The sequence below is a fragment of the Rissa tridactyla genome, chromosome 7 (assembly GCF_028500815.1).
Source record: "Rissa tridactyla isolate bRisTri1 chromosome 7, bRisTri1.patW.cur.20221130, whole genome shotgun sequence".
NCBI classification, from domain to species: domain Eukaryota; kingdom Metazoa; phylum Chordata; class Aves; order Charadriiformes; family Laridae; genus Rissa; species Rissa tridactyla.
The window spans coordinates 31,593,338-31,614,830 of record NC_071472.1 but is presented as its reverse complement, the minus strand read 5'-3'; the positions used below and the strand labels follow the sequence as shown (position 1 = coordinate 31,614,830).

Genomic DNA, 21,493 nt, shown 5'->3' with positions numbered 1-21,493 from the left:
CATAAACCACCACCACAAGTCCTTCACTCTCCCACCAATAGCTTTCTGCATCCACTCCTGGAGAGGGTGCAGCTGCAAATCCAGGCACACTCCAGTGGGCTTCTCAGTGCTCTTCCTGCCCTTTGCAAGGCTTTACAACCAGTGGCAACCCCAACCCTACCAACCTGCAGACACAGCCTCTTCCTCTCCAGGAGCGACACTGACTGAAGAACCAACACCTTTGAACACCCCTGTCACAGGTTTCAAGCACAAGGAAAGTTGTATTTGTTCACAATTTGAGATGGGGAAAGGAAGAGATGCAGCTGGCAACGTAACATGCAGAAGTGATGGTAGAAGAAACTGGTAGCCTAGACACCCGGAGAAAGTGCTTTAGCACTTTTGTTGACTACGGAGAAGACCACGGGCTTTAAGATGAGCTGCATACAGGGGATCTCACTGTAGCTATTTCATTGGTACCAAACGGAGTGTATCCAGTGAAATATTTAAACTATAAATTGATATACTACCTGATTGCTTTACGGCACCTTGTCACTACCCAAACCAGAGCAATGAAACACAAACCCAACACCCTAAAGTCCCCAGCAAATCAGCCTTCCCTGTTGGGTCCCCACTATCCACCCCTGGCCATTGCTCCTGGGGGCAGCAGGGCTGGAAATATCACAAGGGCAAGCAACCAGTGTGACAAAATTGTGATTCTGTGCACACCAGCAGCTTGCAGATACCCAGCCAAGCACAGGGGGTGATTCTGTGCTCCCAACTTGGAGAGGGCAGAAGAGGTTGTTGCCAGAGGTCCTGGGGCAGACAATGAGAAATTGAAGCTCTTCCCAGAAAACAGTGAAGTTACCTCTTCTCCTTCTCTAAAAGAGCAGAAGGAACAAGGAAACGTTTTCTTTCCTTTCACTAGGACTAACCACTCCCATTGCCCCCTGATGCCAGAAAAACAACGCCTTTTTCTCAGGTGCCAAGACACATTGGCGCTATTGCACAACCAGCTGTACTACCTGCCTGCATCTTCCCGACCTTACAGCAAGTCACAGGGACGATGAAGTTTGGGGTTGCCTAAAAAATCCTCTCCCTGTCCAGGCTATGCTCTTTACCCATTACGGGATGAATCTCTGCTACGGCCAAAATGCCTGTCTTTACTCCCTGCAGGTCCAGCCTGCACCCTTTGCCTGAATTTTTATGTAGTCCTCTGTGCCCTTGAGCCCAGCTGTGCAGCAGTGGGGAGGTATTGCTCCTCCTCCACCTCTGATTGTGTTGCTCTCCGTGATGGGTGGTGTGGTTGGTCTGGAGCAGGGAAAGTGGCTATCTGCCAAGAGTAAGGTCAGCACAGCCTGGGAAACGAAAGAGAGCTGGATAGAAAGTGCCTTCCATCACCTCTGGGTCAGAACAGGTAGATGCTACCTCAGGTGCTGGACCGATAGCATTACACCCAGCATATCACCACATTCATTTTTTGTCTAGACTTTTCTACTTCTGCCAAGTGACAACCCCGTTCTGCTTTCTCGACTGACCTCCAAAGCAGAATATCCAAGGCAATAAAAATGCAATGTCTGCCTGGAAACCACCCAGGCAAGCAGCCAGATCTGTAGCCCAGCTCTTCACCTCAAGGCTCACAGCCAAAATCCTGCCCTTAAACACGAGTCCCCCTGAAGCCAGCCAGAGCAGCAGACCAGTATCTGCTCACTGGATCCAGCCACCAGTTACAGTGCAACCTGGGCACAGGCTGGGAACTTAGCTGGTGTAAAGCAGCTGAGCTCCACAACTGAGAACAACCTTCACCCTGAGGGTGAAAGAGTGGCTGTTCCGATAGGACATGCATTCAGCAGAAAATTCAAGATAAGACAGACACGTAGAAAGATTTTAATTGACTCAAATGAGAGTTACTCAATAGCAAGCAGAGGTGACTATCAAGGCAGAGGGGACTCCTGGACTGACTGCGTACACCGAGCTTTGCAATAAACTAGAGCATGAGCAACCCACATGTTGCACAGACCAGGTCTCCCCTCACACCAGTGTTAGAGGGGAGCTTGGGCATCATAGCACTAAGCTTTCTACACATTAAAATGGTAGTTATGCTAAACAAGGCCAGAAGTATAGCACCAAAATGTTTTTTCAGCCACAGGAATTACAGAATTTGTAGGGGAAAAAAAAGTATGTTTAGGTAGCTCGCACCACAAACCTTCACTGCTTTTGTCCTCTATTTCCTTGCCTAGGTCAGAAAACGCCTCTGCATATGCATATGGCCTTGTTCTGACAAGCTCTTCAGGATAAATGCTTATCAAAAGCTTTTTCTAAAACAGATCTTTCAGAACTTGCTCAGTAAAGGAGCTGTGTTATACCCAAGTGCTGCTTCTTTCCAGATCCACCTACCTTAGTCCAGCTTTCTCCTCTCCTGTCTTTACGTTTTCCCTTCCCAAGGTGCTCAGGAAAGGCACTGCTTTCCCAGATCAAGGCACGCTTGGAATTGGTAACGACGATCTGTAAGGCTTCTTCAGCAGTGCTCACTGCACTAACCTTCCCTCTCATCTCCCCACTAACACAAACATTTACACATTTATGGGTATATTTACGAGAAAGAGCAGTTTATTATTCACATCCAGTCTCACACCTGGCTTTTCTGCTAAGCTAAAGGTGCCAGAGACGGTCCTGTTTGAGACAGCCTGCAATTCCCTAGGTGAAAGGTGGGAAACAGGCATCGTTTTCACAAGCAGCCCACAGGAGACATCCACCTTCCAGTGAGCTGCCCCCAGACCATCCAGACCTGCAGCCTCAGGGTTAAACCCTAAGCAACAGCTCCCACGAGCCATCTCACTGCTTCTGCAATGCAAGCACACAAACTATAAGTGTTCTTGCAGAGGTGAGACCATTTATTTGAGAAAATTGCCTAAGTCCAGTCTCTCTCATTTACTGCAGTCCCTTCAGCTACAACTTCATTTCCCCCTTTCCCTCTAGATTTTGACTCAAACTGGAATGCAATGTTTACTCTGCATTATTCTAAAGTTCTGACAGTGTTGCTTGTGCCAGCACCTACAAGAATTTGTGGTTGGTGCAGCCATGATCTGAGCTTTCTTTAGAGGTTTATTCTGAGAAGCTTTCTTCAAAATGGCTTTCAAAATCATTATCATGGAAGAGGGAATTTGTCTTCATCACCCAGAAAGAAAACATACCATGAACTAATTAACACTGATGAGTTTTGCTGCCTCATACTTTCACATCAATCTGAGTGGGACACCCGGGATGAGACATGTGTGTACTAGTGGCATTGCACCAATTTACACCAGCTGAGGCCTGGGCCAGGCACTCTTCTGGTTGCAGAAGGAAGACAATAGCAAGTGGAGACATCTTAGTCACTTAGGGCAAGAGAAGTGTGATGCAACTGCTCTAAAAGCAGATAGCTTAACAACCCCTGGCAGCATCTGCTTGCCCCGATACCCAATCCAACTCACACAGCTGACAGCCCACCACAAAAGGGCCCCAGAAGGATGTCTGTCCAGCACACTGGTGGCTAGACATGGCCCTGGCAATGCAACTGATGGGACTACAGGGCCTTCCAAATTTGAGAACAAAAAGAACACATTTCTTCTACTACTGGACAGCCACCCTCCCACCCCCAATCATCTTTAAATGAGCACACTCAGTTCTGCAATCCTTCTAAAAGCAGAAATGCAACTGTGCCCAGTGCCAGAGTAATTTTGCGGAAGCCCTGCACCACACTAACCATTTAAGGTCAAACAGCTCATTAGCCAAGCCAAACTAGCACTCAAACAGGGCTCAGCTCACAGTTAAGCCTGGTTAAATGACACAATAGATGTCTTATTAAACACACAAGCATTTTTGGATAGCCTGGCCAGATTAACACTCAGCACTGCCTCACAGGCCAGGCTGCTGCCATCTCCACACAGGCACCATGTGCTCCTCACACCGCCTGCTCCTGCTCAGGGTATATTCCCACTCTGCCTCCTTCCAACACCCTCATCAGCTGCGCATTTTCTCCTAGCCATCTGTGACTGAGAAGGAAAACAGTGCTTTTCCCTGTGTGGCCACCCTCGGCCCCTAGGGACTCAAGCGCTAGTGGCTGCTCCGTAGGCACGACTGCTCGGCCCTTTCCCCTTCCATCCCCTCCGGTGCCGGCGGCGGGGAGAGGGGCAGCCCCCAACCGCCACCCAGCCTGTCGCCGGCAGCGGTTTAACGGCCGACACGGGCAACAGCGGCCAAGCCAGTGCGCAGCACCACCCCTCACCGCGCCGCACTCTACCGCTGCCGCGCGCCCCGACGCCCTCTTATATAGCGCCCTAAAAATAGCTCGCCGCGCACCGCCCCACGGGCCGCGGGGAGGAAGGCGGGAGCCGCCCCGCCGGCCAATCGGACGCCGTCGCCGGCACCCCGGCACCGCCCCCCGCGCCGCGAGCGGCGCCGCCATTGGGTGACAGTGACTTCAGGCGCGCCGCGGGCCCGCCCTCCCCGCCCCGCTGTTTACCCTACATGGTCACGCGCTGCCTGAGTGGGCCGCGCGGCTGCGTGAGGGGAGGGGGGCCGGCCGTGAGGCGGTGGCGGCGGCGGCGGCAGCGGCAGCGGGGGGGGGCCGGGCCGGGTTTGCCGAGGGAGGGTGAGAGGAAAACCGGGGGGTGGGGGATGTGGTCTCCCGAAAATAAAGAGGGGAGGGGGCGGGGAGGGCGGGCGCGAACGCGCATAGCCGCGGCGCGGTGCGCGGCGGCGGGGACGTGCCCCGGTGCGGCGGCCGCGGGGTGCTCGGTGCGCGCCGGCGCCGCTTGTCCTCCTCGGCCCGGCCCCCGGCCCTCGCCGTCCCTCCGCGCTGATCTCTCTCTCTCTTCTCTCTCTTTTTTTTAAAGTGTGACTGAAACAAAACAAAGCCAAAGGGACGCTGGATCTATCATTGGTTGATTTTCCTCCTTCTTTTTTTTTTTTTTTTATGATCAAAAACAACCCCCCACCCGATCAAACAAACACACACAAAAGCAGAAAGAAAGGGTCTTGCTCAGCAGCAGCATGGATGTCTTGGCTAGTTATAGTATATTCCAGGAACTCCAGCTTGTCCACGACACCGGCTACTTCTCAGCTTTGCCATCCTTGGAGGAAAACTGGCAGCAGGTGAATCATTTAAATTACTCCTGTAAATCTCTTAAGTGCAGACAGTTGATGCATTGGGGCTGCGTTTCTGACTTTATTTTATTTTTGTTCTTTAATTCAGGGTTGGGGTTTTTTTGGTGTGTTTTTTTTATTTTTTTTTTTTCCGCATGGGTAGACTATTAAATCTCTATATTTTTTACCATGACAAACTGAGCAGTCCATTCAAATCTGTCTGCCTTCAGTCCTTTCTGAGCACGCCTGGCAGCACCTGAGATCCGGTGGCATTCTTTAGGGTTTTGTTTTTGTGATGACTACTATTTTTATTTTATTTTTGAGTTTAGATATTTTTTTTTTGTTCCTTTAAACAAGGCTGATCACTTCCAGCCAGTGCTGACAACTGGCAGCTGGTGGAAACAGTATAGATCATTCTTATTTTCAGGTAATTAGTGTATGTCAATAAAAATCGTAGCTTAAATCTGAGATGGGGGGTGGGCAGGTGTGTGGAAGCACTAGCAAAAGCTTTTAAGCTAAATTTTGTAACTAGGGAGGTGACTTATTTTTCATTCTTTTTTTTCTTTCTTTCTTTTTTTTTTTTTAGAAGATCGGGAGAAGCACATACTTCTTGCTGTATCTTAAAACAATGACGCCGTAGGCTGGTTCCAGTAAACCAGTGTGTTTTGAGGCACTGTGGGGTTAATATGCAGACAGAATTAGGATACTTTTAAAGATGGAAATCAAGTATTATGAATACATTAAAATGATGACTGGTGGCGTGAATAAATAAGACCAAGGAGAAGAGTAGGTTACAGAGAAAAGAGTTGTATAAAATGAACTATGAGCCCAAATGCCTAGATCTATAAATAGTTATTGGCTGGGATACTGAGGGAAAAGGAAAGACAGGACATTGTGAGACAATCCTGTTTCTTGATGTGATTTTCTGGCAGAGGTGATACACCAGGCAAAATTCTGGAAACTAGTGTCTCTTTAAATGAAAAAAAAATCTGCTGGTGAGTAGGAATAGTGAAGTGTGGCTGGGATGACATGTGGTGCTAATGCAGCGCATGGACCCGTGGCACTATTGGTGTAAGAATAACAAGCTGCTGGATTTCATCTTGCCAGCATTCACCTTAGTCTTGGATAGCGCAAGGATAGCATGTGTTAGGTCTCCAGTAAGTGACAGCTTGGGATGTTCATTTAATTTTTCCTTAGAAGTGCGTATAGGGAGAAATGTGGACAGTAAGGCTTCAGGGGAGCACTCGGGCTGTAGCTTTGTCATCCATCTGGACCAGGTCTGGATCTTTAAAGGTTTACCCTAGTAAAATTGTTTTGGCTTCAGCTGTGTGTGCATATGTGCACACACACGAGAGGTTTATTGTCAGCTACAGTGTGAACACATTCAGGGTTTAATTTGCAAAATGACCGATCCAACTTTGCTTTATCCTCTGAGGGGGAGGGGATGGTTTTTGTTATTAATATTCAGCTCGCACGTCCATGATGGTCACATCTGCTTTCCTTTTATATTTTTTAACATGCTAATTAAACTGAAGAGGTTAATATAATTTGATTAAAAAAATTAATTTCATAGCACCGTTGTTGTTGGATCACTTGCATATTCAGTTGCATATTAGTAACAGTCAGACAGTCCAAAGCGAGATAATCTGTTGACATAGCCAGCATGCTTTAGGCAGTACTGTGTGTGATACTCTGTCTCCTGCTGCTGCCTTTTATGCGTGGAAGAGCAGCAGTTTCTTTTATACAGTACAATGTACCTACCCAAGCCCGCTGCTACTATTGTGAAATTTAAACTCACACTTTCTTGGTTAAACCCCACAGATTCTCCACATATGTTTGAAAAGAGAAGTTGAAAATAATTTATTACATTTTCCTTTATTTCCCCTCAAATCCTCCAACCAATGCCTGATGTTTCATAAGACATCCTGTATTTACAGTTTGTTTTTATTCCACTGTTGCTGCCTGGACTCTCCTTGCAAACAACGGGGAGGAAAACTGATGTATCAGTGGTGGGAGCAGCTGAAGCTGGCTTTACGGAGCATGCTGTCACGCAGGCTTGGCAGACCCACTGACACAGAGACCCCAGTTTCATTCTTCTGAATCACTTGCAAATGTAGCCAGGTCTTCGGGATTTATTTATTTTAGGGAAACTGTAGCAACTTTGGGACATGGGATGTGTGTGCCTGTGTATGTGTTTCTAAAGGTATCCCTTAGAACTGTCAGGCTGCAGTCTGAGACCCCAGGGAAGACAGCTGACAGGGCAGTTACTGATCCCTGCAGGAAGCGTCGGGATTGGGAAGCAGCAGCTTTAATTTTGAGTGAAAACAGTTGAATGGTTTTGCCTCTGCTCTCATGAAGAGCTCCAGTGCCATACCCGAGCTCCACAGAGCTGTGCTTCTCCCAGCAGCAAAGCAGCACCCTGGGAGATTACTGCAGTCTCTTAAAGGGGGGGAAATAGTTGTGTGGGTCAACAGCAGGCTTCCTTACCGTGTCATGAGCTCCATTTGTTTTGTGATTAGCAGCTACTTGTGCTTGATGTGGAGAAGTTAGTCCAAGCCAGTTCCTGCTCCTAGAAACGGTGTCTACTGTGGTAACCTGAAAGATGCACTTGGAGCATGCCTTGGGGTGAAAGTGTTGACACAAGTCCTCTCTTCCTTTTCTCCTGAGTCTGGACCGCACTTTTGTAGCTGCTGGCTGAGGACTACATAGCTGGGGCAGTTGCTTGTGTTTCAGATTGTGAAACACCCATCACTCACGGAGGGCACTGACAGCACAGGCAGGTTGCTAAATGCTTGCACACAGTCACCTGATCTTCTCTTCCTTTTTTCCTTCCCACTGCAAGAGAAATGTGAGCAAGTTTAGTATCTGTGCTTTTGAAAATTAGCATTGGAGTTGAATGAGAGCAACCCAGCAATATGTACAAAACAAGCAGATTTTGTGTAGGAAGAGATTGTCATCTCATGTGTAGGTTTCTTTTGTAGGAGGAAAAAATACAAACAAAAAAAAACCCCACTTCGCCCTGAACATAGTTTACGTTGTAAAAGTGGAAATACCTGAAGTGGAAGCTGGAGCCAAATCCAAGATGTGTTTTGCGTTATTTTAAAATACATGTTCGGAAGGGAAGGCTTGGTTCTTAGGAGCAAAAGCTTAGCTTCAGTATGTCAGCTTTGGGTATACTACTTCAGGCAAAACCACTTTTGAGGTCAGGAAGGTTTTTTCTTGGAGTGGGGAGGTCAGGATCTAGCGAGTAATTCATAGCACAACTTCATCAGGAGAGCGAAGACTTTGTTTAGTCTTTGTTTAGCTTTTCTAGCAGCCGTGAGCCACCATGGCACTGAGGGAGATTAAAGGAAGAGGTGGTCTCTGTGCATTGGAAAACGAGGCATTTGCTGTACTCAGCTGGCTGTTATCTCAGCATCTGTATGTTTCTGCCTGGTGCATCCTCCTGGCTCTGATTGAACTGTCCTAGTTGCTCTCTGTCCCTGTGAGCTGACTCTGCAATTCAGGACCAGAGTGGGGGGAGATTTCAGCACCTGCGTGGCTGCTGTGATGCAGTGGGAGGACCTCTGGCCACATATGCCGTTGCTCCGGGGTAGCTGTCTGATGTGGCATCCCCGAGATTGGAACCAGACTTCTAGGAGAGATAGCACGAGGCCGAAGAGTGCCTCGTTACTCTGCAGAGGAAGGAAGTGGGTAGGAGGCTGTTTTTGAGGGAGGCGACTGTGAGGAGCTTAGCCCGTGCAGCTGCCTGTGGCCACACTCTCATTCAGTGTGTCAGGCTGCAAAGACGGGGAGAGCAGTGCTGAGAGTTGGGAAGGGCTGGACATGGGGCTTCAGTCTGTTCTTCCTGCTGGGCCTTTACAATGTCATTTAGGGGGTCATTAAAAGATCAGTGTGCAGAAGACATCTTTTGTAGTCAGATACGTCTCTTTGTAGGGGTACCATTTCAAACCACCCCTGTTATCCTTCTCCGTGGGCCCCTTGGGGGACTCAACTCACCATCCTTGTGTGGAGAAGGAGTCTGATCAGGAGACATTTTGGGGCTCTCTTCATATTCTATGTGGGCCATAGGGCAGCCTCTAGCATGGCAATTCCCGTAATATCAGAGCACAGGAGCACAAAGAGCAGGTAGATGCACAGGGTCACTGTGCGTGTAGCTGACGCAAGTATATAAAATCAGCATGACTTAGGGGCCAAACCCTGGTTTATTCTAAAAAAGCCAGCCTTTCCCACGTATGTCATCGGGCAGAATAGGTCTAATTGGCTGGCAGAAGTGGAAATAGCATTATATCATTTGCCTGATAACCATTGCCCGATAACATTTCCTTTTGCCTTGGCTGACCCTGTTGCTCTCAGCTGCAGCAAACAATGATCATTCCAAGGGAGATGCACGTTTCTGGTAAAGCATAGGATAAAGGAAGCCTTTGTTTCACTCTTGACTCTCATAGAGCCTTCTTTGCATATTTTTAATCAAGTTTTCAAGCCTCAGTTTCCCACTTTCTGAAGTGACTGATGACAACAATGCTGAGGCATGGTCTTTGTGGGGCTGGGAGGCTGAGTTTTGACCCGGTCTGGCAAAGCGCTTTGAGATCCCTGTGCTGTGTGAGAGCAGAGAATCCCGAGGTGACTAATCTAGCAGAACTCTTACATCTTAATGCTGACTTCTGTTTGGCAGACAGGGTCATTTTCAGGCCTATAGGAAAAATTTCCACTGCTACTGGAAAGGAATAAATCACACTGGAGAACATTCCTACCTCCCCATTGTCTCCATTGTTCTAGTTTAATGGCGTAGTTGGCCACTACATAAACTAAACCATCTCTTTTAATATTGCTATTTCATCTTGGTTCCAGTCACAGTGTAACACATTTCTTAAGTGCTTATAGTACATCATGCCTCTTGAGAATAACTTGCAGAAATGGTTGACTTCCAAGAACGGTCACATGTGTAATGCAGTGTATTTCAGACTCTGAGCACTGGTCCATTTATACCTTCAGGCTCTCTGCTTGCTCCATGTGCTGAAACCATGCTCGGAGAAAGAGAGGAAAGACAAACTCGAAATTGCTGTCTCTATTGTTTCATGATTCCTTAATTACAGAATCTGTTGCTATAAGTGATTATTTCTTGGCATTATGAAGGTGTAGAGCCCCACAATCCACATTACGGGTCTTAAACATCTGATTATGTGTGTGACTTGTGTCAAGTGATTTTGAAATGAGGTAAATACCTTTAAGCAATGCTCACTCATAATGTGGGTACTCAACTAGAAAATATTTTCTCTTATTTGTTTGGGATGCTTTAACCTCCCCTCCCCCAAACTCACACTTTTCTGTATGTCCTATTGACTTGGCAATGCATAGGTTAGAGTAGGCTACATAAAAATCATGATATACAGCTAGCCTGCAATATGATACTTCCATGTGGAAATGGCAGAATGTCTTCAATTCCAGGCAGTAATTTCACACTTAAGCTCTCCAGGATGTAGCCAAGGGATATCTTCTGGATATTGTCGTATTTTTTGAGACTTTGTCAAATGATTCTCCGCTGAGAAACATCCAGGGTGTTGCTTTTTCATTCTGCATTAGGGAACATGTTATAGGGAAGTGAGAAGGAAGCTGCTTCTGTTTGACTCTGTAGCTGCATATGAACAACCTTGATTGCAGTTGTCCTTATAAAACAAAGGGGGTTTACTCACTGTCTGAGCAGCATTGGTGTTCAGTACATTAAGCAATGGGGTGATAGTATACCTCATCTCCTATGAAGTTTGTGACATTCTGCAGAGGGGAAGAAAAATTGTAGGCTTTTGATCACCATGCTCAAAACCTCATAAAAAGTTATTCACAGGTATATTGGTGGCAGTTTTCATGTTTGATGGTAAACCTGAATTCTGGAGAGTTAATAAAGGTGTTTTCAAGAATGGTGCTGAGTCCCTCTTACTTTCCCTTCTGTTTCCCTGGACTCTCAAGTGCCTCCTGCACATTGCCGTACATATTCCTCTACAAAGTCCCCACCACTTCCAAACTCCCAGCAACACTCAGGGGCTGGGAGTGCCATTTTTGTGGTGTCTTTCAGGCTCAAGTTGCAGGAACCCACCTGAATTGCTGAATTTCTTTTCCACGCAGGTTCTCTTTGTGTTATTGGGTGCTTCTGCCTTGGTTCAAATGAATCTGGATTCACTTGAACTGTGGGATTCAGCTGATTCTGTAGCAAACAAGCAAAAAAAACCTGCCAGGGAAAGAGCCTGCCCCCCTCCCAAATTTTCCTGAGTAGGAAACAGGTTTGGAGTAGAGATGTTACACAGGTATATTCCCCAGCCTGATGCTGTTGTATTTGAGCGTGTCCTAGTTTTCTTTCATTGGCTTCAGTCTGTGACAAGCACTATGTGTGTTTTGAGTGTCTGAGTTTGGTGCTCTTTTGGCTTTGTCTCCTTCCCAGCATTGCCACTTTGAGTTAAAAAATCATGTGCCTGATTCCCAAGACACTGAGATTGTCTTCAAAGTCACAGACTTTTTATTTTTTAATTTTATGTTCTTTTTACTTTCTTCTGAGCCGCTGAAGATTTGTTTTATTGTCTTTGATTCTCAAAAATAAAAAAAGCTGGAATTTCCAACAGTTACTTAATTCCATCAGCATTAAGAAAATGCCACTGTTGTGGCATTTTGAGAGCTGTCAGTACAGAGATAGGTGTGTATGTCAGGAATAGCTTGTGTATCACTGTGTTCACCAGGAAGTATTTGCCATCCCTGCTCTGGCAGCAGCTGGCAAGGAAGTCTGCCTGGCTATTGAGGTGGTTAGGCTGCCTGTGAGAGCAGGGTTCATGTCTTATTTCCCATCTTAGACGAAATCATTTCAGCCTTTACGCTTAAAGATAGTTAGACATCTTGGATTTCATCAGGACACCAAACCTTTGCCTCTCAGTTCTTCAGCTACAAGATGAGTTGGCAGCTCTTTTGTTCTCATAGGGCAGCAGCGAGGATTCCTATTAGGATTTTGTGGTGCTTGGACACAGGGACTGGGGCAGGAGGGGGCTGTGCCAGGCTATGGGGAGAGGGGCAGCCAGCCCCTCTGAAGCTGCTGGCCCAAATCCTGCCACACTGGCCAGCGGGTGCTGAAAGCGCAGGACAGCTCCTGCACAGGGAGCCCTCAGTGGGGTGCGGCATTGCCTCTCTGAAAAAACTGAAAATAAGGATGCGAAAGGTAAGCTTAAATCCCCCTTCCCAGAGGTCTGTGTTGTCTTTGAGGCAACCTTTGCGCATCACTAATTTGACCTCTAGGTTTTTAAAAGTGTTAGGTGTAGGAAGCTTGGACAGGAAGGTATGATTTTTTTTTGTTTAAAAGGTTTAACATATCAGCTCTGCTGTATTAAGCTGCTATGATGCTCTTAATCCTTTAAAGCAGGTACCCGTCCTCTCCCTGTTTTTACACATGAAGGATACTTCCCCATTTCTGCTTAGTGCAACTGTGTATTCATTACGTGTCTTACTGTTTGGAGAACTATTAAGACGCATGTGGTATACTTTACAACGTACACTAAAGAATCTGAGTCATTTATGCACAGATTGTGTATTAATGCTTGCTGAAGGTCCAGCAGGCATACTCATTTAAGTGTCATAACAGTTTTGAACATGGTGCTTATAGACCATGTCTCACATGTCTTAATCCTCTTGATTATTTCCCAGCATTGTGGGAATGGGGAAGTACAAAGCTGGCTTTTAAATCATGTGGGGGTCAGCAGTGCCTACTCTGCAAGGGATAGAGAAGTAGGCAGTGACACAGGCAAGCTTAGGAGACAGTGTGATTGATGGGGAGGGTTGCAAAGGAGAAGGACACTGGCTTGTGAGAGGCTCTTCTGAGACATTCCAATTAGTGTCCTGATTTACAAATCCTGCCCTTAAACCTGCAGCCTCCCAAGGTTGGTTTTAAAGGGACAATGGCATAGGGCTGATGTTTGACCATGATGGACCTTTGTAAACCAACGTGTTCGGACAGAAACTGTGTTCAATGGAATTATCTCCATCTACATAATTTAAAAAACCTTGGAAGCAGGGTTTGTGGTTTTTGGACAGGATTGTCTTGCCCACCTGCTGCCTTTGCAGCTCTCACGCTGCAGCGTTCTTCCTGTGTAACTGAAGTGAAGTGACTGGAAATCAAAGTGAAAATGACTGTTTGTTTGGATTGTGCGGTGGGGAAAAATGCATGCAGCATGACAAGTAAATTAGATTTTAAAAATGCTTTCACTACTAACAGGCTACTATGCCGTTAGGCATTTGGTTTTAATCCTGACTCTGGAGTGGCCAAAGTTCATTTTCAAGCATAAGGAAAGTTCTTGGGTTTGTAAACATTTGCAGTTTCTGCTGACTTGTCTTCACTCCAGCCCAGGAGGGGAATCAGCATTGCGCTGAATTGCTTTGTGCTGTTGGGGGTGAAGTAAGGGACTGCCTTTAATTGCCTGTCTGTATTCTCCATCAGGGCTGCATGGAAAACAAAGATTCCAGTGAGCAAAGGCTGTAGTGAAAAATGGTCAGTGGGTGGAAGAGTAGAAGGGGGTGAGAGTTGCTCCTCTCTGCTTGCTTTGTACACCCGAAATGGACATTGGCTACATCACAGCACTTAGCTGTGATGTTAGAGACCAGATTTGAGTTGCTGCTTTACTTGATGCAGGTCTGCCCTTCCAGATTACATCTTGGATGTGAAATTTCATTGGATGATGTGGTGGCTCCAAAATGAATATATTCCAATAAAACACTTTAGATTGGACAAAAATGTAATTTTTTTTTTTAGAATATTTGGTTGAAATGTTTTAACCAGTTCTACTTTCTAGAAGTTTTCCTGAGGGCCTGGACCTGTTTTTGGTGTGGGAGACTTGGTTTGGCTAGCATCTTCAGCTTTGTTGCCAATTTTAGCCTTCCATTTCAGGGCTTGCTCCCCTGATGCTTGATTCATTTTTCCCAGCTATTAGCTATTTGGCTAGTAAAAGTTATCTATCCTGTGACTCTCTTGCATCTTTGGAGAACTGCAGCCACAACGCTACATGATGCTGTAAGCAATGTCAGGTTACTTCCGGTCTCTGACCTGGGCTCTTGCTCTCTCTCCCTCTGGGCAAGGGTCTGGCAAGGTGTGTTGATGCACAAGATGCACAAGGGCAGTGCAGTCATATGTTTTCCTCAGCTCCTTGCAACTGCTGGTCACTTCTCTGCTCGGCTGCTGCTGCTGGCAAGGTGCTGTGCCGGTTTGTTGGCGAGGAATCAGTGCACTCACCCTCCCTTGGCACCTCTGGCTCACCGCTGGGGCTGAGGTGCCCTACATCCCAGGGTGCAGCGTGAGGTGAGCAGCTCAGGCGCTTTGTTCTTTTCCTATGTCTGCACAGTGGTTTTAAGGGTGCCAGCCCTGCAGAGCTTGCTGCCTGCTTCAAACTGGTGAAAAGTACTAAACAATCCTGGTTTGGGGTTTGTTTTTTTCTTTTCTTTCTTTTGGCTTCCCCTGTCAGCCTAGAAAATTTATGCTGCTCCGAAGAAAACGTTTCACTCATCTGCAACCTACTACAGCTGCCGTGTGAGTAATAAAGTATGGAAAAGAGGAAGGGAAAAGGGAGAAGAAAGATGGGAGCTGGTGTTTCATATGGAAAGCATCAGCCCAGAAGTGGCTTTGTTTCTTACACGTGGACAGTGGAGAGGCTGCGATTGCTGCTCAATGGAAAATCTGTGCCGGTTAAAAGAAACCTCCCTCATTAGTGACTAGATCAGATAGGGAGGGACTTTGGTGTCTCTTGCTTTTATTATTAAATTTGTCTGCATTTTAAAATAATAAGATAGAAGCAAAGGACACTGGACTGACTTGATTTGAGAATACAGACAGTTTAGGCAAAATATCTCTTTTCTGTTTCCATCTGACACTGCTGTCCCAGTTCACTCTGGTGGTGTCACAGCCCTCCTTCAGCTGTTCATAAGCTGTGCTGACACCTCAGAGTGTATGTGAACATCTGAAGGTTGTTCTACATCAGGTTCTTAGCAAGGTGCATGTTCCTTCTGTTTGTTTTTGGTTTCTGATCTTTCAGGATAGTGTAGAGTCATGTTTGTAGCCTTTCCTGCACAGTCAAGGAAACCAGGATCTTGGTGTTGGTCCTGAGAAAGGTGGTTCTGATATAACCAGAAGGCTCTGAGAGTTGTGCCTGTAAGAAACGTGGGGATTGCAGTCAAATAGTGAGAGTAAGGGGTATTTCTGTCTGATCAGACCATGCACAGGTGAAGGAAGCACGCACAGGTGAAGGAAGCACGCACAGTTTCAGAGGTCTCCAGTAACTTGAAGGAAGAGACAGACTGCTGTAAGGGCTGACATGACCCAGTGGAAGAGCTTGTAAGGTGCTTCTCTAGCAGGTTTGAGAATTTCAGGGTAAATGGATGTCATGTGTGGTAGTTTGCTACTGTCTACTGCAGGAAAACAGCGTAGTTTTCTCTTATCAGCGCATCCTTTAGCTCTCCTGTGATTTTAAAATAAAGATTGTTGTATACAACATTTGAAAATGGTAGGGCCTGGTTTAATCTGTGAGTTTTTTTCCAGAGCGAATAAGTCTTTTGGTGTTTGATTGTATAGTTAAGGTCAGGAGGAGCTTTGCTGTTTCCTCCATTGATTACAGGATGAAACTTTCCAGACACAGGCTGAAATGTCTTCCTCCAGTGCTTCCCTAGATGAAGATGTTTGCTTCAATCAGTGCCTCAGGAGCTGGGGTGATTTTGGGGTTAAAGAAGGTAATGTGGGGGCCTTGGTCTGCTCAGTTTGCGTGCCTCCATGACAGCCTGGTCCCATAGCACCACACTGTACTTCTGAGTTGGCTGCAAAGCTCATGTTCTCTCTTCAGGCAGCCCTGATTTTCTGCTCTCTCAAGACAGTTTTGTGTTTTCCGAGAGTGACTCCTTTATTAAGCTTTCTTGGATGGTGGCAAACGAGTTTCAGGGTACACAGTTTAAATACTCTTTATTGAGTATGCCTAGCTTGTCTTGGGCTTTCTGAGCTTCAGTGGTTTATTTAAAACATGAATAAGCCCCAGTTGTTTGATACAGAACAGAAGTATGCCAGTGCAGTGTTACTGTCTGGTGTGAAGGACTTGGTAAATGGGTGACTTCCCAACATAGTTTCTCAGTGCTGAGAAGAATACCAGAAGGTGCACAGAGCCCTGCAAAGGCTGCATTGGGATTTCTTTTTCTGACATGAGAAAATCATGTTACATTTCTTTGAAGAACACATTTGAGGAAGAGCAAGGGAAGCAAGGCGTGGGTGGCTTCTTACTCCCAAATACCTCCAGAGCATGTGACTTTCAGAAAATGTTGAATGCTTATCTTCCAAGTCTTGAGTGCCTGTCAAGCTGGACACTGAGTGGATATCCGAGGTTGAAGACTCCTCCTCACTGGGACTGTCTCACATGGATTATCTTCATGCAGTGAAAGCTATACCAGCTGCAAGGCCTGGTAATTCAGTCAGTATTTTGTTTCAGCAAGCTGTATCTCTGGTCAGGTGTTATTGCACTGTGGTATAAAATGGGAATTTCTGTCTCCTTTCCATTTCTTTATGTTTAAGTAGGAAAGGTTAAGGAAACCTTTGACATTCAGTTCTGAATGCTTTTTGTTTTTGTAAATGGGAAGAATAGTACCCACGTCACGTTGGGGATTTCAGATCAGTCAGTGAGTCAGATCCTGGGCTGATGCAAACTGATGCAGATCTACCAAAGTCACAGTGGCGATATGTGGATTTACACTGACGCAGTGTCCACTAAGTCACTTGACACCTTACAGGAGAATGGTCTCTACAAACCCCGGGTCTTGTCAGGATGTGGAATAAATATCAGGATGTGAGCAAAAAAAAGCACACCCATTTTAATGATTTGATTAAAACAACATTGCTGCTCTATGGCTCTCATAAATGTATTTCCACTGGTGTCAGGGGGAGGAGATATTCTCAAGTGCTGTAATGAGAGATTACATTTTTTAAAATGTTGCACAATAGGCCACTAAGTTGTGCTCTCGCTGTATTGGTTTATTTCAGTTTTATAGTGAGCATGGCCTTAGGCATCCTATAAATACCATTTCTCCCCCCACCTTCAGCTAATAAATAATGGAAACTCTACTGGAAAGAAATTTTCTTTCCATGAAAGAGTGGGAGGTCCCGAGCTGCCCTCTATAAAACAAAGAATGTAGCATGATTTGTTTTCTTTGGTTTTTCAAATGAAGAAAATGTGGAGGTGGGAGGGAAAGAGAAGATGTTTCTAAGCGCTAAATGTGTTCCCCCCCCAATACTGCAAGGTAGGACGATGTCTGGTGTGGGCATTTCTTCCCCCAGGACAGTAATACCCATCTGTGAAATGAAGACAGATGTCAGAGGTTTCCGAACACTCAGTGCAGAGTAAGAAAGAAGGATCCCATTCTCATTTACCCTCGGGCTTTCATATCCAGCAGTGGAAACCAACCTGAAAGTGGGTGTAAATGAGTGTCTAAAGGAGCCCTTTCTGTAATTCAGTTGGCTGTGTGGTCCAGGGGTCAGACTAAATTATCAGAATGGCCCTTTTTGACCTTAAAATCCACTCTGTAAGTCTATCTTCTTCTAGACTTTTTTGCTCTGTTTTAATGATGTCAAAAGCTGTAGTGTAAATGTGAGTCATGAAGGGTCCCTGCATGTGCACATACGGGTGGCCAGACATGTTTGATTTTGAGAATCCATCACACGCGTACTGTGTGTCAGGTTGAAAATGTTTCTGTCTCAGAGGAGAGACCAGGTTTGTGGAGGTGGGGGCTTCCTCCTGTGCTGACTAGAATCAAAAGCGAGACCATGTCATGTCATGTCATGTCATGTCATGTCATTCACGTCATGTCACAGAGAGGGTGTGAGGCCACATTCTGACTGCAGCTTGGCCTCTAAGGTTAGAGAAAGGTCGTGGAAGACCTTGTGTTCAGCAAGGGGGTCTTGCTGGCTAATTTTGAAGGTAAATGAGATTCAAGAGCAGAGTGCACGTGACGGAAAGGCATTTTCAGTCACTGCCTTCATCCAGCAGCAATAAACTGTGCATATAAGCAGATATGGTCCAGAAACAAATAAGCTCAGAAATCAGCACTGTTAGATCATGAAATTCTTCTGCCCAGGTGCTATTTCTTATTGTATGCCTCAGTGGTGCTTTCCAGTCTCATTTGAAATCCACCTTGCCTGAGGCCCTGCCTTCCTTGGAAGCATGTGCTAAAACCTAGTTTAGGGGAGGAATGTCTAACAGCCTGTTCTCTCTCCTGCCTGGGTCTAATTCTTCCCCCTCCCATATTATCTCTTTTCTCCATGAGCAAGTCCATTGCTTTGTTTGGGTTCACCCTGTTTATAGCTGCACGGTCTGTGACGCTTTCCCCATCTTTATTAACTCTTTCAAGGATTTTTATCTAAATGTGAAGTGAGACCCCTGCCCATTGACTGGAGATTATAACACTGACTGTGGAACAGACATGATAAATAGTAATAAATGTGCATGTCCTTTTCAATTTTGTCATACTTTCCATCTCTGTGTTCCTTCCAATTTTTCTGTCTATCAGATGCTAAGAATGTGTCCTCGAAGCTATATTGGTCTTCTCTGTTTCTTATCTATTCTAGGTCTCTTTTCAGCCTTACTGGATCTCTGCTTTGTATTGAGCGTGCATGTTGTGTTGCTGTTTCTTCCATAAATGCATTAATTTGTCTTTTTCCAAATTCAGTCTCAAGGATTTATTTCCTGCCCCTGCGTGAGTTTCTTTATATACTGCCTCTCTCTGCTGGCATCACAAAAAATTTCCTCCTTAAGTCCTTTTCCCTGCTTTTCTTCACAATGAAAGCTTTTTATCAGCTTCCTTAGTTTTTTTATTTGTTTTTATTAAGCATGTTTTTATAGTGAGGGCTGCGATCCATCAAAGTAAACGGAAACAAAAAAAATTGATGCCAAATTTTTGTTTGTTTAATGAAACAGATCAGACTTTAAATGAGATAAAGTCAAATTGATGCTGATGACGACTTGATGGTAGCTGGTTCCAACTTGTAGTTATTGACAGCAAGTCGTGGAAGATCTCAGCATTTTGAAGAGCCTAAAAACACAAATACAACCGTGGGGTTGAAAATCACGTGGCAGGGTTGCTGTGAGTTTGCTGCCCTTTGTTTGGGAAATAGTAGGCTGGTTAGCTGGTTAGTTGAAGACCACCGGTTTTGTTGTTGATGGGTGTGAGGTGGGTGTTAAATCTGGATCATGGTTAAAGGATAAAGTCCCCTTGAATTTCGGTGCCCACCCAGCATATCTGCCCTTCTCTTCAGCAAAGGGAGCTGTTCCGATGCGGACAGGGACCAGGCCTGCCCGAAACGCAGTGAGTTCAGCAGCGGGGTCCCACCACTGTCCCTCTGGAGGGCCCCCCCCTCTGCAACCACCCACTGGGGTGGGTGGCTGTGGTGGCTTCGAGCAGGGTGGCTCCCTGCCACCCTGGCCCCGCCACCTTAAAGGAGGATTTGCCAAAGCAGCTCGTGTAAGGCAAAGAAGCTTACCTGAGCTGAGGGGAGCGTTAGCCACTCTGGACTGCAAGGCACTCTTTGGTTGGCTTGGTGGGTAACCCCGGACTCTGCACCTTCCTGCTATGCTCGTCCACTGTGCTGCTTTTAACCATCTCTGCTCCTTTGAGTCAGCTTGGGCCACTCGCACAGCAAAGAAATACTTTCCTGGTGTTTCAGAAGATGGGCGATTCCCTTTCCTTCCTGTGGAGGAAAGCTGCTCACGCCATACAGGGTCTGATAGGGTTATAACAAAACAGTGGGGCCTTGCCAGATAGCAATGAGGTGCACAGCTGGCTGTGGGCAGCAGGGCTGTGCTGGGTTTTGCTTGGTTCTGCCTCTGTGAAAACTTCTCACAGGAACTGTCATCTTTCTGCCCTTTTTTCAGCATGCTCTTAGGCTGTGGGTATCCCTGAGGGGTTTTTGTGTGGAACGCGAGGACTGTGAAGAAACAGGTCCTAAACCATGTGCTATTCCTAATGCAGTCCAGCATCCAAAAGGCCAAATGTTTTAACAGAAATTAAGGAGTGAAAACAAAGAAGGGACCTGCTACAATGAGCACCACGTGTCACCATCCTTATGACTTGATGGTGTGATTGCACTGGTCTACATCCTGGGTGTGTTCTTCCATCTAATGACTTCCTGGAAGAGTTGAAAACAGAGGGGGATGCAGAAAATCCACTGTCTACCTGGATGTTAATCAGTACAAAAGTCGAAGTTCAGAAATAAAATATGAATGAGAAAATTGTGGGAAAGCTGTACTCTCATTGCCTGCCTCTATTTCAGTACCGGGGACTGTGCCACCAAATTTGTATAGTCTGGAGCAGCAAAATTCCTTAGCAGTACCCCATTGTATCAGAGGACCTGACACCTACAGTCCTGGAGGCAAAACTTGCAAGTTGCCTGTTTGAGGCTCAAATTTTCCAAGAGTAATGGCAGAGTGGTTTCAGCAGAGAAAAATACACACTCTTTCATCCAAGACCCAGAAGTTTAGAGCATTCAGATTTGATGTTTGATTTGATGGTTGGGCTTTGAATAGATAAGATGCTTCACAGCCATTGCCCTTAGAGAGCAGGGAAGCTGTAGCATGCCCATTTTACAGGCCGGGAAACTGGGACACCCAAGCATTTTGTTGTTGGAGAGAGGAAGTCAAAAACGGAGCTTGAAAAGGATACCAGCTCCCTGATCTCCATTTTAATTAAATTCTTTCTGCAATTGTCTTCCCTGGCAGTTTAACTGGTGGAATGTGGTCTAGCGGAGGAATTTTTGGCTGCAAACTTGACAGGAATATTTTTCTGGGCCAGATCCTTGCTTAGTGTAAATTAAGATGACTCCACTAGCTACAGTTAACGGCACTAGCGATTTACTCCTCCCTCTGAGAATCTGGCCCTGGTTTGCAGACAGTGGGCAGTGTCATATAATTTGTTCTTTTTAATTTTAGTCTGTCTAGACACTTTTGCAGCACCCCTTTCTGGGAGGACTTTGTGCCAGCAGCTCTGGAGCAGCACGACACTCCTCTGGTGCGAAACGCTTAGCAGACACAGTGTGGAGGTGGCCTGGTGTGCTCAAACTCAGCATTTCACCTCCCTGGTGCAGGGTTTGGCTTTGATAGTCTCTGTGTTTTTTGGTGGAGAGAGAGGTGGCAGAGGGGGTTCATGGCAGGATTTCTTTTCTGTGGAGTGAGAGCAAGTCTGTTGTTTTCCTCATTTTTGACAATGTTGTCCCAGCTGAATGCTGGAGAAAGATGGCTGGTGCTGATGCAGCATTTCTGTGGTAGTTTTTCTTTCCAGCAATGGATGACACACCTCTCTTTGTGGGTAAGAAGGTCTTTCTCCTGGTTTTAAAGGTCAATTGCTGGTC

General features: G+C 46.0%; 1 protein-coding gene across 2 annotated transcripts in view; it reads left to right on the top strand.

The window, feature by feature from the left end:
- The first annotated feature begins 4,598 nt into the window (after positions 1 to 4,598).
- The window catches only part of KLF7 (KLF transcription factor 7), a 66,175-nt gene continuing 49,280 nt past the window's right edge, over positions 4,599 to 21,493 (top strand). Inside the window, exons 1-2 of one of the 2 annotated variants that reach the window (XM_054209200.1) lie at positions 4,599 to 4,609; positions 4,854 to 5,112. In XM_054209200.1, coding sequence (XP_054065175.1) covers positions 5,011 to 5,112 — 102 coding nt within the window. In that variant the 5' untranslated portion in view covers positions 4,599 to 4,609; positions 4,854 to 5,010. Of the gene's footprint in view, positions 4,610 to 4,695; positions 5,113 to 21,493 lie in introns of those variants that run through there. The other variant, XM_054209201.1, reaches the window with a different exon arrangement.